At 36.3% G+C, this 19,353-nt stretch overlaps 1 protein-coding gene across 1 annotated transcript in view; it reads right to left on the reverse strand.

Annotated features, from left to right (window-relative positions):
- Positions 1 to 2,984: 2,984 nt before the first annotated feature.
- Positions 2,985 to 19,353, reverse strand: part of LOC131029747 (ATP-dependent Clp protease proteolytic subunit 5, chloroplastic) — an 82,823-nt gene continuing 66,454 nt past the window's right edge. Inside the window, exons 7-9 of the mRNA XM_057960390.2 lie at positions 3,694 to 3,728; positions 3,468 to 3,556; positions 2,985 to 3,341 (exon numbers count right to left, since the gene is read on the reverse strand). Coding sequence (XP_057816373.2) covers positions 3,123 to 3,341; positions 3,468 to 3,556; positions 3,694 to 3,728 — 343 coding nt within the window. The 3' untranslated portion in view covers positions 2,985 to 3,122. The remainder of the gene's footprint in view (positions 3,342 to 3,467; positions 3,557 to 3,693; positions 3,729 to 19,353) is intronic.

Here is a 19,353-nt window from a genome sequence, read left to right on the forward strand (position 1 = left end):
TGAAATCTAAAATATCCACCTTCACTTTGAAACTTTTGTTTAGCAGACTTTTGTTTAGTCAATGCTTCAATAAGCCTCTTCATTGAGTCTAATAACCTAGCAACATTTACTTTGGTTCCTCGTATAACTCATTCAATTGTAATCTAGCCTCAAGGGCCTCTAACCTTCTAAGAAGTGTTTCTTAAAGGCCTACATTCCTCCTACCCCTCCCTTTGGGCAATTCATGCAGACTCTAATACCAAAAAGTAATGCAGGTAATGCTCCTGCAAATCAGCATTTACAAAATAAACAAGAACTTATTACAAATATGAATTCAGAAATATAAACTGAATAATGAATAAAGCCATTTTTTTCATAGTAGAGAACTGAAAACAAATGAAAGGTAAAACTGTCAAACAATAATTTTATTATTGTTCAAAACAAAATATAATAAACTATCACAAAATTTGTATAGTCAATTTCTTTGAGTTGGTCTAGTGGTTGAGTTGGTCTAGTGGTGGAGAACTTGTGCTCTTGAAAGAGAGGTCACAAATTCAAATCCCACAAGGAGGTAAGGTATGTACGCCTCGTTTGTGATGCAGTTAGGTACCTCTTACAAGGAGTACAAGGTAGTCTCATACTGCTCTAACCCATCTGTAGACCCATACACAGATGACTGGCATCGTGGACTATAAAAGCCCCTTTCCTTTCTTTTTTTTCCATCTCCAACCCCTCCCCACCAATCACCTCTAAATCCACCAGGACTAATAAAAAAAAAAAAAACTGACAGCCAACAAGTGGCATCCACAACACTGCGAAAACGGGTCTTGCTGGAAACTAAATCTAATTTGCAATAAAGGCTAACCACCATCTCACCATAAATAATAGCAGCAGCAGCAAAACACCTATTATCAATTAGATTGGTTTGTAACTGCCAAACACTTAAGGGGGCAAAAATAGTAAAACACCAGATCGAAGCGGTTCACATCAATTTTCTACTCTAGAATAACACTTAACCGAAAGGAACTGATGAAACATACAAAGATTTGCATGTTCATGCAATGTACTTTATTCAAAATAAATACAAAGCAAATAACTTAAGTTAAAAAATTAAAAAGGCAATCCAAGCAAGCTCTAAATATAAAATTTGTTTAAAACAAAACATGAAAGAGAAGAAATCTTCAAACAGATTTCGTCTAAATATAGCCTAATATAGATCTTCCCAAAGGTTGTTTGAAAGCACATATCCTCTAAAAATAGGAATTACTGTCAGGGGGCCTTTCAGTGAATCTAATGTAGGAGGAGCAACTTTCTTGATTTGAAAATGATTTGCCATCAGAGGAAGCAACTCACTGTAATGGCACGTTCTTTAATTACACCTGACAGCTTTTACATAGACAATGCTTTTGACATCTTTTTGTCATAGCGTGTGCTTTTCGGATGTTTGAACATTTATATATTTTGCCTTTTGCGTGTGCTTTTCGGATTTTTGAACATTTATATATTTTGCCTTTTGCCAACTTTTGAAATCCCTAGGAATAAGACACGTACTTTTGGAGTCTTGGCGTTTTACATTTAAAGCTTAATTTGACAGCCTAATGGAAGGGCACACGCATCACCATTAGATTGTCATTTACAATACCTTTGACAACTTTTGTCTTATTACTTGCACCCAAGCTCCAACGTTAGTCTTGTTTAACACATCCGAACGCATTTTCTATTTGGTTATGCAATGGCATCGATTAGAGCTTAAAAGCAAGGACATTCGTCAACTTGTGAGAAAAGGATTCTACAAAGACTCAACATACAAGAAGTGACTTCCGTAAACTTATTTGGTAGTACAACACTTCACAGGCCAATCATGTACTATCTTTATCATATATATTATAAATAAACCTGCATAGCGACAAGCCACTTTGTACAATTTTGATCAAAACAAAATTAAAATTTCTTACCCAGATTCAAATTAAGGTCGACCATTGGGAACAGGCCTTAAGCAAAATCTTCAAAACAAGTATTTAGATAGCGAATTCACATTTCAGGGACCCCAAGGTATCAAAATTCAGGGATCCTGCCAGACAACTAATTTAAAAATCCAAGGTTTGCAATACAGAAAAACAATGGGAATCTAGACAAAATGATGACTAAAGCAAGGTCGGTCACATATGCATTCTGCTATCGTGTTAAATATACATGCAAATTTAAGGGAGATGGCAGTTAGCATTTTAATACAAAATATAAATTAAATTGAACAATCTAATGCAGTATGAAAAATGAGTTCGGCTTCCCAATAAATCAATAAGGGTATATGCTACAAGTACAGATGGGAGGACCACTTTCTGAATCTAGGTGTCATCTCTGACAAGACAACTCATTTAACCAGTCCTGTGAAAACACCAATAGCACTGGCGTTTACAGATTTAGTTTTTGTTCCAATCCCAAGAATTAAAAATAACATTTAAAATACATCCTTTAAATTTTATCTCGATTTGCATCAGCCAAGACTACATAGATATGAGATTGTAATTATGCAAAAACAGTTGAATCAGCATTGCGATTGTATTTCAACACAAAAAATCAGTGCATTGAATGAAAAGAAACTCTAAACTTTACGTTTGAAAAAAATCCTCTCCAGGCAAACATCCTAGAAGAGCATAAAAATAATATATATTGTTTAAAAGAAAAATTGGACACATGGATTCAGAAAAATGCAGAACCAAGGGTTAGAAATTTGCTCCAGTCAAAAGAATTACATATGATATTTTTACCTTGTGTTTCTGCAACTTATCCCTAGCAAGGAACAACCCAAGTTCAGTCTGTTGAACATTTTTAAGAATATTGTCTATCTTTGAAGGAAAGAAAATCTTGTACCAGATATAAGAATCTGTACACCAGCCAAAAAAAAAGATGCTCACCCATAAACCATGTTTCACTGGAGTAGAGCAATAAAAGAAAAAAGTGACTCGCAAAACTATTTTAGTAGATCCCAAGCTACTCAACCCATATCAAACAAAATTAATCCCTGTTTTATTATTAAATTAAAAAAATTATAATACATAGGCAGGAGGTTTAATCTGCCCTTGTATAGATTATTATCTCTAGCTATAAGGATTTATCAAATCAATTTGGGCAGAGTTGCTGAATCAAGCAGGAGCTGGTGCTGATTCAGGAGGAGAGGGTAGTGGTGGAAGAGCCTTCAGAGGATTCATAATGACAGAATCAACAAGACCATATTCTTTTGCTTCCTTTGGACTCATAAAGTAGTCACGGTCAGTATCAGTGTTAATCCTCTCAATTGTCTGCCCCGAAAAGTAAGCTAGATAACCAGCTAGATTAGCCTTGTGATACAATATTTCATTTGCCTGCAACCTCCAAGCATTATTTGGTTACTAACAAGCACCGTCTCAAAAGAAATTGCAGCTTCTATGCCTAGGACTTCAACATAACAAGCTTTTAAGAAACATAATCCAAAAACTGTCAATCATCACCTGAATCTCCACATCCGTTTGCTGACCCTGTGTACCTCCAAGAGGTTGATGAATCATTATCCTGGAATTTGGCAAACTATATCTTTTACCTTCAACAATCAAATGACAAACTCATCAGATTCATAAGACCACAGCTAATTAGAAAAACTCAAACAAAAGCATCCATTTCAAAGGAGAAACCGATGAAATTTCTGAGTCAAATAAATTGAGTATATAAAATATCTACCTTTTGTCCCAGCTGCAAGAAGAAATGCACCCATACTGCCAGAAAGCAAAAACCAGCTTGGATGTTAGTGACAATTGCAACTATTATCTTCACCTTCAAGGTCTACACAGCAGGCCTCTAGAATTAAGCAGTCTACTTTTCTACCAGGTATCTTTGAAAAGCCTAAAATACTAGACTACAAAAATCAATTTATCAGTAAACCATCCATGCAACAAGATAATATAGGTTTATAAAGCTGCGGAATGAAATGTACAAAAATGGGCTGAATCCAAACCTTAGAATCTCTCTTTCACTGAAAATGTTAATATTAACAAACAGCACTAATAACAGCATGCAAGTTCAACATATTTTGTCTCCGAATAAAAACCATTAATGATCTTTATGTACATCCAAATAGAGGGCTCATAGTACAGACTGTGACAACCTTTTTATGCACAGATTTCAATGTAAGCTTGAAAACAGAGCATCTTCACAATAAACAACTAGCATATCCTCCTCCTTTGACATGAACAAAATGACTCTCAACAGAATCTAGATTATTCCTCAAAGAGATGCTTGTAATTTTTTTCTCAACTTGTTCTCTAGGTTTATAGTTTGATCTTTATAATGTCAATTTACACAACCACAACCACTCACTTCAAATCATATTCCTCCAAATTCAATTCTATAAAAGATACAAGATTTTGGCCGATGTTGGAATTAACTAAGTACCTTTGGGAAGACTGATGGTGCCATGGGAACACTTCTACTACATTATAAATTAAGATTAGTTGAATGCAAACTATGATTCAACTCCTTGCAACCATTCACGGTACTCCGTTATCAATATATATTTAGCTTTTGCAGTCCTTTCTTAGGATAATTGATAATCCATACTGAAGAAAACTACAAGCTTATGTTTCAATGAATTCTATGCACAATACCTTTTCCAGAGAATACTCAATATTGGTCTGGTTTTTTACTGGTGTCAGAACCCATTTAAAGTCTGTTTAGCCCAAGCCAATGAAGGTTGAGTTGAATCCCATGTATCTACAAAAAATATGAAAGTAGGTAGTGCTGGAAACAGAAGCATTCACTAATTCAGGTAGAAACTGCTGTAACCATCGACAATAATTGACCAAAATACCACCAATCCAGCAGGTTGAAGGAGATGTTCCTTCACTTTTTCATAAAACAAGAAAACAAGTCATATTTGTTCCATCAGTTATTCATCCACCAATATAGAACCATTGCAGCCACAATCAATTTGAGAATTGGAAGGCCACACCAAAAGTACAAAACCAAAGTTCAATATTACTCTGAGAAACCTACCAAAGTACCAATTTAAAAACAGTGGAAAACATCCATATGAAAATTTCTTTGCTAATGAACTATCTACTAGACTTCAGTCCGATAAACTATAATTACCCTCAAATATGAAATTAAAAACTTAAGTCATGTGGCTTTTCTCCTTGGGACAGCACCAAATCTTTCATTAGAAAGCATGTACTTCATGAGACTGAATTTTCTTGGTAGGTTCTAATTGGTGATTTCCATTACAATAAACAGTCAACACTTCTCAGGCAGTGATCTCATCCATAGAATATTTCCCCAGATGGCTTACCTATTGACTGTTGGCATTTTTCTATTCAACAATGAATAGATCATTTTTTTGTCAGTCCATTACAGGAAATGGTGTGCGCTTGTTATGTCAGCAACAGATTTCATTGTCAATCGGGCGGTAATCTCATCCATAGAATATTTCTCCAGAATCACTTAGCTGATGACTGTCAGAATTTTTTCTAGTCAACACTTTCTCAATCGACTTTTTGCCAGATTATTTGCCTATGACAAATTTCTTTGAAGAAATATTATCTTTCTGTAAGAAAAACAGATCTTGCTATCTCATCTCATTGCTATGATAACAATGGACTAAGAGATATGGAGCCTGCTGTTCTGAGATCTGAGTGTTATCTTCAAAAAAATGACTATAAGTAGAGTATGGACAAACGTTTCCTTTGAGAAACAAGCCATGGAGAGTTTTGCTCCTGACCCAGACATTTTATAGTATTTCTTTTTGGATGGTTGTCTTGTAGTATTGTCATTCTTTTGTCTGCAATCTCCTTTTGACTGTTGGCATTTTTCTAGTCAACACTGACTAGATCAATTTTTTGTCAGTCCATTACGGAAAATGGTGTGTGCTTGTTCTCTCAGTAACAGATTTCATCGTCGACATCTTCTCAGGCAGTAATCTCATCCATAGAATATTTTCCAGAAACACTTAGCTAATGACTGTCAGAATTTTTTCTAGTCAACACTTTCTCGATCGACTTAATATCAGATTATTTGCCTATGACAAATTTCTTTGAAGAAATATTTCTTTCTGTAAGAAAAACAGATATTGCTATCTAATCTCATTGCTATGGAAACAATGGACTAAGAGATGTGGAGCCTGCTATTCTGGGATCTGAGTGTGATCTTTAAAAAATGAATATAATTAGAGTATGGACAAACGTTTCCTTTGACAAACAAGCTGTGGAAAGTTTTGCTCCTGACCCAGATATTTTAAAGTATTTCTTTTTGGATGGTTGTCTTGTAGTATTGTCATTCTTTTGTCTGCAATGTCCTTCAAATGTGATTTTTGCAATGAGCATAGATTCTAAAGGGCTGAAATCTTTTTAATTTGTCTATTCGAGTCTATCCAAATCTCACAACCTTAAATATAGTTACTCTGTAGTGACCCAGAGAGAATGTTGAAGACAAAGAATCTTTCAAAACTGAGTGTTAATATTAACAAATAGATTCTGGCATCATCATATCTATAAACAAATTATCAGGTGTGCAGTGCTTCAAAAACCTTTAGGCTAAGTGATGAAGTACATGTTGGCATTCTTGTCATTGATGTCAACTGATACGTAGTATTGTTTAGAAACACTTTGTTCCGTATTGTCTGGAAATACATTGTTCAGTATTGTTTAATGGAAACACAAAGTATTTGTTCAATCTGGAAACACAAAGTATATTAGACAAGAACAGAATTAAATCTGGAAACAGAATGAAGTCTGAAATAATTCAATAAAGTCATACCAAAATAATATTCTGGAATCATATTGATATCATATCTGCAATACTGTGGAGAGAAGGTTGTGATCAGAATTTGTTTTGTGTTTTGTTCAAGCATGCATTCGAACTTGTGTTGTGTTTTTAAAGACATCGTACAGTTGTTGTGGAGTGCAGTTGTAGCTGTCCTTGAAAACTGAAAGATAACATAAGTTTTAAATGCAGATATTAATTGGAAACAAAGTTAAAAATATTTTGAAAGCTTTTAATGAAGCATATAGATTGGTTATTGAATTAGAGATTAGTTATTAGTTAAGACAATAACTGATAATTTATTCTAACCCATTTGCAACTGAAGATGCTTTATTTTAAAAGCATTCAAGTCGATATTCTTTTGAGAAGTGTGTTGCACATGTTTTGAAAATGGTGTATTGTATATGAATTTTTTGAGGAGTCTGGGAAACCTCGAACAGGAAAATAGAAGATAGTTTGTAACGTGTGTTGCTTAAATTTGATCACAGTCTGTAGTATTTCGAAGGTGGTGATTTAAGGGTTCGAAGATTTGATGTCTTTTGTGTTATGAGAGGGTAATGTGAGACATAATGAATTGATTATATTTTCAGATGTTCAAAGATTCAAAGAGAGTACAAACTGAATGTTAAATGCTGCTAGTATTTTACTCCACATGAAGAGTACAGTGATCTTGCCACGTGAGTTTCCAGATACAATAATTATTCCAGATTTAGATGATAAGAGGTATTACTTGTGATGTGTTTCAGGTATAAATGCACATAAGTAGTTTTTGACACTTCAATCTCTGCGATTCACATCTATCTTTACTCTTGGGTTGTGACAAATTTAATGATGATTTGAATTCACTGTGAGTTTTTATTTCTGATCTGTTGGGTTTTATGCATACTGTGATTCAAAATACCAGAATAAGGAGTGTTCCAGATACATAATGTTCACTTAATTTAACAAGTCAATCTCAGACTTTTATGTAGCAGATTTGATTCAGTTTCAGAACATTCTATTGTGCAGATTTGTTTCAGAGATACAGAGACATCTGACTGTGTTAATTCATCAGCATACTTTGTAACTAAAATATAAACTTTCTGTATGTTGTAATGCTGCGATTCAGTAGGAGTTGGTTTTCAGATTTGACAAAAACTTTCAGTTAATTTGACTTCAAGAAAAGGATATTGGTTATCATTCAATTTGTAATTATTTTGAGTTTATATTTGACTTGGTGCTCAAAAGAGGAGTTGATTTGTTGTAAGAGTTGGTGCTATTATAGATAGGGGTTTGGTGACACCTTAGGGTTGGTGCCCTTATAGCTTGTAATTGGAGTTTCAATTGTCAGACCAGATTAGGACGGTAAATCCTAGCGGCATTTCTCACCGTGGTTTTCCCACATTGGGTTTCCATGTAAAATCTTGTGTGGTGTGTTTATATTGTTGCATCTTTTAAATCTTTCAATTTTAGATAAAAGATTGGTAAAAGGTTAAAAGGTGTGTTTTTTAGCTTTATTTAGTTTTTTAAGTTGTTTAGCTTTTTAGTTATTCACTTAAACGATTTGTTTTTTTATAGAACATTGTCTTGTAAACTCTATATATACAGTTGTATATCGATGAATAAACTATCCAATTATTTTTCATGGTATCAGAGCATGAAAATTAAAAAAATTCGAAAGGTTTCTTAAGTGAAAAAATTCGAAAGTTTTTTTAAGAGATTTTTCGAATTCTCTTTTCCTGGGCAAAATTTCTTTTGCAGGTCAAGGGTTCGGCTAGGGTTTTCGCGGGTCTGGCACAGAGTATATTCTTGGGAGGTTTTAAGTTTTTTTTTCAGGGTTTCGCCAAGAGACTGTGTGGAAATTTCGCGTCACTTTTAGCACCCCTTCTGCGATTTTCGCAACTAGAAAAAATCGTGAATTCTTGCAGTGGTCGCAAATTCTGGCTCAAGGGTTTCGGTTTTTGGCTGGCCGCGTTTTTTTCATGCCCGTATTCTCGCGATTTTTCGGGTCTGCTAAAAACGCAAAAGTTTTTTTTGCAACGCATCTACACATTTCGATTTTCGCAGTTTTTCTGTGTTCTCCCGGCGGCGCGATTTTTTCCTGCATAGCGACAACGGCGGGAATTTTCCCTGGAAGCCCTCGATTTTCTGGGTCAAGGTTGTGCTAGGATTTTCGGGGCGGCGGCTAGGGTTTTTACCCTAATTTCCTTTTACGATTTTTTATCTAAAAAAATCTCTATTTCCTGTGGATTATCTTTCTGTTCTTTTACAGAACGTTAAGGTTTTGCAGATTTTTACCAGAAAAATCAGATTTTTTTCTCTACAGAATTTAATTTTTTTGCAGATTATTATATTCTGATTTTTTTCAGGGTTCAAATTTGCAGAAAATTTCAATTTCTGGTTTTTCAACAAACCTCAAAATTTGTGCATTGGGATTCGTGCCTCGAATTCCACTCCAGGGTTTCACATTCATTTCGTAGCTGCTTCTATTCTGATTTTTTAATTAGATTCTTCTGTCTCCTGCCTTCACTAGGTTGACCACATTCGACCTCGATTTCCGTGATGGCATCTTTGATCAACATCGTGTTGGAATACAATCAGAAGTTCAACGGCCGCAACTACAACGCCTGGAAACAGCGCATGCTTTACCATTTTTTAGTACCGTTGCTTTGATCACATTATTTTGGGCAAGGCTACTCGACCTACAGCAGCAGGCCCAGACCAAGATAAATATGATAAGCACACTCGAGAGGAGATTTGGTAACTCTTGAAAGATCTTCATGAAACGTCTGACGATAGCCGAGCTTTCTTTCTGAAGAATATGTTGTTTTCTATCATGATGGATGAAAAGACATCTATCCAGGCACATATTTCGAAGATCAAGGACATCCGTGACCAGTTGGAAGCTATAGGCCGAACCATAGTGGAAGAGGATATGGTAGTGATCACGCTGAAAAGCCTTCCTAGATCCTACGATCATTTCATTGATACGCTCAATATCTCTTCTACTAGTGTTGATCTGAAATTTCCAGATCTTTGCACCAAGCTTCTACAACAGGATCGATGGAAGCAGCAGTTTGGAAGCAATGCTAGTTCATCCACTGAACAGGCCTTCACAACCACAGCTTCAAATAAGAACAAGGGTAAAGCTCCATCCTTTCAGCAGAAAGGACAAGGTCAAGGTCAACCTCGGCAGTCTTCGAAGAAGATGAGCTTACAGTGTAACTATTGTCATATGTTTGGCCATTTGGTGAAATTTTGCAGGAAGTTGATAGCATCCCAGCAATCCAAACAGGGAGGGTCCAAGCAGAAAGACAACTCTGCCACACATCCTGATCAAAAGGAATATGCCTTCTATGCGTCCATGGACCAAACCCCATCTAATGATGTTCAATCATCAGCCTGGTACATTGACTCTGGAGCCTCTCGGCATTTCACACATCGTCGGGATTGGTTTACATATTACATGCCTTTCACTGATTTAGTGATCTTTGGAGGAGGCGAAGAGTATACTATTGTCGGCAAGGGCAACATTTAGATTTCATCTGGTGAGAGGGATTTGCTATTCCTCAAAGTATACTTTGTACCTGGTATGAAGCTCAATCTACTGTTAGTCAGTCAGATTATGGAGCATTCTCCACAGTTGGATGTCGTCTTCGGGTTGCACAAGTGCAGCGTTGTTGACAAGGAGACTCGCACTATAGTTCCAGTTGGCAATGAGGATCATGGTCTTTATAGACTTGTTGATACTAGTAATTCTCAGAAGCTCGCCATGGCAGCTAAGAGTACTTCCATCAGCACTCTTTGGCATCAGCGATATGGGCACCTGAATATCCACTATCTCTCTCAGTTAGTTCGAGACGATCTAGTTGTAGGATTACCTGAGATTCAAACTCAGAATCATGGAGTTTGCGGAGCGTGTCAAGCTGGAAAGCAGCATAAGACTTCATTTTCAGATGGAGACACTTGGAGAGCATCCAAGGTCTCGCAACTCGTTCATGCGGATATCTGTGGTCCCATGAACACTCCATCAGTCACTAGATGCAAGTATTTTCAATTGTTTGTTGATGATTTCAACAGACGCATGTGGGTGTATTTTCTCAAGCAGAAATCAAAGGTGTTCACCATGTTTCAGAAGTTTAAGGCCTTAGTGGAGAAAGAGTCTGGCTGTCCGATAGACACTCTTCGATCCAACAATGGAGGGGAATTTTGTTCTACAAAGTTCACCAACTTTTGTGCATCACATGGAATTAAGCATCAGCTTACCACACCTTACCCACCTTAGCAAAACAGTGTTGTTGAGGGCGGGAACCGTAGTCACTGAGATGGCTCAATCTATGTTGGAGCATAGAAGTGTTCCAAAGCAGTTTTGGGCAAAAGCAACCTTCACTACAGTCTACCTTCTGAACTTGTCTCCCTCAAAGGCCATTAAGAAGATGACTCCAGAAGAAGCTTGGTCTCGTAGGAAGCCCAAAATCAGTCATTTGAAAGTTTTTGGCTCTACAACTTATGTTTGGATACCAAACTGGATTCCAAGAGTCAGAAACCAATGTTCACTGGCTACAGTGACAACCATAAGGCTTATCGGCCGATTGATGTAGACACTGCTCGTCTCATATTCAATCGAGATGTAGTATTTGATGAAGAACGAGGGCCTTGAAATCTCAGAATAAACATCAAATCCAGCAGTAACCAAGATAAATATTATCTTACATTCTATTTTCAAGAGGAACAATGTCAAGGACAACCCTTTGCACCTGAATGGGAATTCACTATGTGAAGCAAGCTACAAAAGATGGATAGGCATTGATTCATTAATAAGGATATGTCAAAAAACCTGAGTTACCAGGTTCGGCACTCTTGTACCCCATTCCCAGACAACGTCCGCCAGGGTTTAGGTTCACAACTGGGTCAGGGTCGGGTTCACCATTCGCCAAATATAATATATAAAAAAAAAATTATAGATTTGGTGAAAGTTTTCGGTTAAGTTTTTTAATTAATTCATTAATTATTATATATATTATTATTATATAATGTAAAAGATATTATATTATATTATATAATAACATTGTATATTAATATATAATACTATTAATTTATTATATTATATTATATTATATAATAGGCATTATATTATATTATATAGTAACAAATATAATATTATTAATTTATTTATTTTTTGGTACTTTCAACACTTTTTTGACTTGGAGCGATTAACCAATGAGGCCACAAACGGGGGACCTCATCCCTGGCATTAATGAAACAACAGCAGCCAAGACCTGCGAGCGCCCAACAGGGGACTTGGCATAGGCCTTAACACCTGTCAACTGGAATTAATGCAGCTAGGGTTCACAATCAGACCAGAGAGGATTTGAACCTTGGTGGCACCATTAACAATGCCACAATTAACCATCACATTGCGGGATCAAACAATGCAGCGCATAAAAGACGTTGCACCCTACTCCCTGATTGAATGGAAACCCATATGATCTATAAAAATTGCACACAAAAATAGTAGTCAAAGCTACATTGCTGAAAACTCTCCTTCCCAACTTGCCCCATTATTTCCAAGGGCCACAGAGATCGAAAAAATCCAAGTACACCCTGCAACCTAACCAGAAATGTGTACTGTTTAACAGGCCATTAACTTCTACAAGAATGAAAAGTGAATATGAATAAAAGAAAATGGCAGGAAGAAATAACAATCTGAAATCGGAACAAAAATTACCATAAACCAATGGAAAAACATAGCATACCTTTGTCGCTTCATTTTTCATATACTAGCCTTGCTTGGTCACTGAATTCGGCATAGTAAGAAGACTACACGGAAATTTCAGTCTTACTGCATGCATACTCATAGTAATGATGAAAAAGGGACCATCTAGAAGAAAGAAGGGCATCCGTTCAATAAATATGGAGAGGGCATTTATGCACAACAAATATGGAGAGAGCATTTATGCACTCGAGTCGAGAGATCAAGAGAGAAGAAGTGCAAGGAGAAATAGTGAATATATTTAACTCACTCTTGATTTGCATAAATAAGAAGCAACAAGGATTTTGCACAGAGCAAGGACGCCATTCTTTATCAAGTACTAAGGTAATTGAAATGATTTTCTTCAGCAAGAAGAACAATCTTCATCCAAAGCTTCGATTTATCTTTCATAAGCTGCTCTAACTTCAACTCCATCAAGATCCACATCCAAAAATATTAATAGTGAATAATATCCTTTGTAGATGCATAAAGAGAAAAAGAACATTCATGGATGCTAGGAAACTTTTTACCCCAAATGTACATAAGTATGAAAAGGCTGTGTAAATTGAGAAAATGACAAAAGGGATTAATAATTATTGAATCCTATAATTTGCAATTTGTTATGAACATGTGTCTTGGTTGTTCTCAAGCTCTCAAACACCTTGGAAAACCATATATGGCATTGCATTTGGAAATCATGGAATAAGAATCTCTTGCATGATAGTAAAAGGCAGGCAGTGAGCATTGGAGAAGCACACAATGTATGTCCAATCAAGAATACAACGTATACCTTGGACAGTTCTTGGCCACGGCTTAGAAAGGTTGTTCTCAAGCTCTCAACCACCTTGGAAAACCATATATGGCATAGCATTTAGAAATCTTGGCATAAGAATCTCTTGCATGATAGTAAAAGGCAGGCAGTGAGCATTGGAGAAGAAGCACACAATGCATGCCCAATCAAGAATACAATGTATACCTTGGACAGTTCTTGGCTGCAGCTCAGAAGGTTATACATGATATTTTCCTCCTTGCAGTCAATTAGCTTAAGGGCCTCTCTGGTTGATCACCAAGAGAGGGGAGCCAATTTCCAATTTTCATATATATATATATATATATATATATATATATATATTCAAACCTTTGGAATAAAATAGATATTTTTCAATAATTATTTCAATTACTTCATTTTTATTCTGGAAAGTAATTTTTCATGGATTCATTTCCATGCTACTCATAAAATTAAAAACTATGTATGAAAATATGGACAATTGGTTGTTGAGGATACGGTTGAATCAGTATAACAACAAACTTTTACTTTTTCATACTTAATATCATAAGCATATAACTTAATCTCGAAGCATACTCATTGCATATTAACATTTGCATGAGATCTAACTATTCTAGAACACAAGATATATGCGATAACCCTAACAGGAGAAAACCATGGCAAATTACTGCTTTTATATCAAATCTTCTTTTACAAAGTGCATAGGCTCGACCTACTAGAGGCACCAACCCCTCATTCTATTCATGAGCACCAACTCACTAGAGGCACCAAACCCTCATTCAAATTTCCACCTTATCAATGTTGCTTCTTCAAAGGATGATGTATGGTCTTTTCTCCGCAACTTTCCTTCTTCAAACTGCTATTATGGTGACAATAACTTTGCCACACAACTGATCACAATCTCTCATAAGACTCATTATAAATCTGCCATACTACACCTCAAAAAACTCTCTTTAATATGCTTCACGGTCTTCTTTAACTTTGCATGGAACCCTCTTCAAAAGTCTTTACTAATGGCTCTTCATCAACTTGTATATATGCTTGATTCTCTTCTTTTAATTTGCTATAATTTCCTAACTCAAATCTGATATAGTCTTATCTTCAAACTACTATAGTTTCCCTCTCAATTCTGTGTTAAGTCTGATCATAGATCTCTCACAAATGATCTTAACTTGCTCTTCAAAATCTAAATTTTGTCTTCACATATTCCTCTTACCAAATCTGATACAATCTTCTTATATACTGCCTTGGGTGCATATCTGATTTGTATATTTAAGGGACATATCTTTTAAATGAAACATGTCTTTAAGACATCGCACATCTTGAGAAGAAAAACATTAATCACATCTCTTCTAAATCGTACCTTTTGAAGAAAACTTTCTTTAACACAATTTTCTTATTTTCTTTATGAACCGCACAATTTGGAGATGCAAATTGATTAGCATAATGACCACGTCCTTTCACTATCTAAATCTCTATTTCTTTTAATTAATGTTATTTAACATAGAACATAGTCCTCCTTTATGAATAGTCATGTTTCCTCCTTCACAAGTTCATTGCCTTTTATGTTTATAAAAAACACTAGTTTTATCTTTTTTATAGTCAATCTAATCGCTGTCTTAAGCATATTAATTGTTTCTTATTAAATGTTATCTAATACACTCATATCCTTTAATCACTGTTTTGAACCAAGTGACGTTATTTCTTAAGTCATTGTTGCCATAATATTTGCTGTGCATTCTTAAGTCGCTGCTCTTCAGGCTTGATTTATCACTACCTTTATTTGTCTTAACTATAATAAGTCACTAACTTGTCCTTTCAACCGCTGCATACAAATACATGGATCGATACAGATGCTATTTGATATTATCCATGTTACCCGAGTTTCCGGGATGGGGATGGGGACGGGGACAATGGGGCAAGTTTCCGGGACAGCAATTTTTTTTGCCAATTTTGGGGACGGCCGGAGTACGACAAAGGGGACGGCCATATAAAATATAAGGAAAATTAAAAATATATAGGGAAATTTTAAATGTTGGTATGAAAAATAGATAAAGCATGTATATATACATTATATTCATATGAAAACATGGATATAGCAGCTAATATGTACATTATAGAACATTAACATACCACATTTGTGTTCAGAATTCATTGTCAATACTCAATATGCATTCATAATTCAGAATTCATTGTCAATAATCAATTTGCATTCATAATTGAAAAATCATTGTAAATATGCCAGCACTCGTTTGCATGTAGTTCATTGTTTCTTTCTGGTTGGAGGATATTTTGATAGTCTTCCATTACTATTATGACCTACAACCACTTCTTTATGCACTACAAAGTTTTGGGTGTTTGTGAAATTCATTACCAAGCTGTTATTCATATTTCTGAGTGCTTTTGGCTATGATTCAGACCTGTTTACCTTCCACATCAGTGAAAAGTCCAATATTGCAGACCTGCAACCACTTTTTTACGCATTACCGAGTTCTAAGTGTTTGTGAAATTTATTACCAGGCTGCTGCTCATTATTTCTAAGTGCTTTTGGAAGTGATTCAGACATGTTTACCCATCATATTAGTGAAAATCCAATTTTACAAACCTATAATGAAATTAAAAAATGTTTTTCTGGGGCGTTTGAGTCTTTTTTCTTAAATGTGCTGGGAAAAGGGGGACGGCTGGCCATCTCCGGGATGGTTAGGGGGCGTCACAAACATCCCCAACCATATAGGGGACGAGGGGACGTCCCCATTGAGAATCAGTGCTATCCCCAAGTTTCCGGAACGTTTCCCACATGCTGTTTTGGGGACAGCGGGGGGGCATCAAAGTCTCCGAAATGTCCCCAGTATGGGGACGGGGGATTTTAGCCCGGGGACGCGTCCCCGGTTAACATAGGATATTATGGATCGCTGCATACATGGAGATCGGCTGTCTTTGTCATTATGTATTCGTTGTCTAAAACTCTTTGTAATTGCTTCACTGCTGCACATTATGATGCTGTCTTTAGAGATATTAGTATTGTTGTTTACAATTTTTGTCTTGTCTAACATGATCGCTACCAAGTATATTGCTACGACATGAAGTAGGATTTATCATGAATATGCAGAGTCTTATTGGTGTGTCTTACAAAACGATCAGCATCTCTTAATGTTTACTAACATTTTGATCATGTTCTAATACTGGATTCCAACAACTTGTAACATAGTCATTGTGCATGTGACCTAAATCGAATTGCATTCAATCAAATATATTAGAAATTTGGCTGCCTCCGTACTGATTATATTCCCTCAAGTCACTGCTCCACATATGTCTCCATTGACTTCAAATGCCACCTCTTGATTGCTTTCTTGTCCTTGTGACTTGTTCCATGATTTAGTGGTTTTTGGCCTTAACAAGATATATATCACTTTTCCTTTGACATTGACGATACTTAATCTAACAATCTTGTCCATCCTTGTTTGAAATTACTGACAAGAATGAATCCAATGGTCAATATACCTTTGACATCAAACTCAAACAACAAATTCCTTCCACAATGGCTTTGACATCAATGACAACTTGTCTATGACATTGTCTTTTTACCTACTTGACATCAATGACAACATTTCCAATGTCAGTTTCTACAATTAAGGTTGGCTCTAAAAAAAAACAAGGTACTAATTATAATACAGTGGTCAGTTATTAGAAGCATAGTTAGAAGGTTCGCACATCTGGATTCATATAGAAAGGAAAAGAAAGCTTAAAGTTCAGAACTCCTATAAAATCAGGAAGTCCAGTCAAGCAAAAATGTGTGTATATTTAAATAGATATGTGCATCCAAGCAGAGTCCACAGATAGTTCAAAGACAAATTACACTGTAAAATGTTCAGCTTATTATAATCTCATTCGATGCCATCTCTTTTCCTCTAAGCAGCTTCCAGGATTTCAGGCTTGATAGATTAATCATTATTGAGTAAACTGTGGACAAGTCTGAGGTTTTAGGGTTGTTCCCAGCTACGAGGACATCCTGTGTGTGGAAGGGCAATTACAGACATCCCCTATCACATCTCGTCTTTTTGCTCGCTTTAATAATGCAATCAACTGGATGAGACTATTGGTCAATTATCTTATGATTGTTTGATTTATAAGTAAATGTGTTTGAAATTAGATGTTATTCTAAAATGAATGAAATTGAAGTGATGATGAAATATTATGTTGCACATGCTTCAGCTATGGTTTTATGGACTAACCTATTGATGAGAATTTGAGTTATTATTTATTTTTGTGATATAATTAAAGGGTTGGGAACCTTACATCCCCCCACCATCCCTAACATCTAGGTTCTGTTGTGACCATTTCACACATCGCCCCATTAGAATGGGGACCCCCTCTTTTCGCTTCGTTTTTTGCTTTCTCTCTGCTTGTTCTTCTCTCTGTTTTAGGGTTTTGAGTGAGTGAGTTGTCTGCCTGGGCTAGGGCTAAACCTTAGGGGTTCTTTTGGATGTTATTCAGGCTGAGTCCAGTCAAATTTTGAAGAATTGTTAAGTGTCCTCCCGAAGAAGAGGATGATTGAAATAAGGTAAGCCTTTCAGGGGAGTCAAATAGGTCTTAGGTCAAGTCTAATCAGGGTTTTTAGGGTGAAATCCAATTTTGACTAGGTGTTAGCATTTTTGAAGGAGAAATTGTGTGTTCTTGCCTGGGTAAGTTTTGATCCATTTTTTGAAGTGAGATGATGCCTGAAACAGAGAAGTCGCTCCTGACCCTTGCTGAGGGCCCAGGGCAAATTTTATCCTAAGTGCAATTTCTTATTTTTGATGGACTTGCTAACTGGTTCCTGGCCTTGAAAATGACCTGATTTTGCCTTGTGAAGTGATTTGAGGCTTAAGTTTGAAGCAGTTTGGCCTAAAGAGGTAAAATCGCTCCTGACCCTTGCTGAGGGTCCAGGGCGAAAATATTGTTTAAGTCAGTCATATTTGTCACTGACTTTTCTAATGTGTTTTGTGCAGGGTCTCCCGGAAGGATGATTGAACGTCACTGAAGGTGATTGAAGTTTTGAAGGCAAGAAAAGTGATGATTTTTGGCCTAAGAGGGAAAAATCGCTCCTAACCCTCAGAGAGGGCCCAGGGCGAGATTTTGATTTCCTTCATTTTGCAATGGAAAGAGACCAAGTTTTGATCATGAATGGAAAATAAATGACTTTCTCCAGCCACCTGAAGAATTTTTGACTTGAAATGATGAAGGACCTTGTTGAAAACAGAAAAATCGCTCCTGACCCTCAAAGAGGGCCCAGAGCGAAAAATCTTATAGGGGTCATTGCCAACCTTATTTGGTCGATTTGAGATGTCAAAGGCATGGTGGAGGATGAAGTGAGCATGATAAAGTATCCAGACTCGATTAAAGAGGATGAGATGAAGGAGTTTTGCCCAGGAAAGGTAAAATCGCTCCTGACCCTCAGAGAGGGCCCAGAGCAATTTTCTTTATGTGCACATTTTTTGACCTTTCTTGGACATGAGAACTTATTCATAGCATGAAGCAAGGCGACATCTTCCTTGGCAAAGAAATTTCGAGATGAAAAGTGAAGCATTTTGGTCCAGGTAGCAAAAATCGCTCCTGACCCTCAGAGAGGGTCCAGAGCGAGATTTTCAAAAGTGCACTATTCTTGCAAGATCAAAATGATTTTTATGATTGGAAGGGATGAGGGAAAGCATGTTCTACCCGTTGAATATAATTTGGATGATCAACAAAAGAGGAAATCAACCCAAAATCAAAAAATCGCTCCTGACCTTCAGAGAGGGTCCAGGGCGAAAAACCTAATATAGGAACTTTTCATCCAAGTTTGAGAAAAGACAAGTCTAGACATAAGCTCGAAATGATGTTTAAATTGCCTTGAAGTGAAAAGAGATTGTTGAGAGTTAGTATTTTGAAGGTAATTACAAAAATCGCTCCTGACCCTCAGAGAGGGCCCATAGCGATTTTCTAGGATTCTCTCCTTTGTTTGAGGAATTGAGACAAAATCTTGTGTGGATAGGAAGAGGAGATGATGTTTTATGCCTTAGAAGCAATTTGGAGTCCAAAGGATGGAGAAATA

Source organism: Cryptomeria japonica, chromosome 9 (assembly GCF_030272615.1).
Source record: "Cryptomeria japonica chromosome 9, Sugi_1.0, whole genome shotgun sequence".
NCBI classification, from domain to species: Eukaryota; Viridiplantae; Streptophyta; class Pinopsida; order Cupressales; family Cupressaceae; genus Cryptomeria; species Cryptomeria japonica.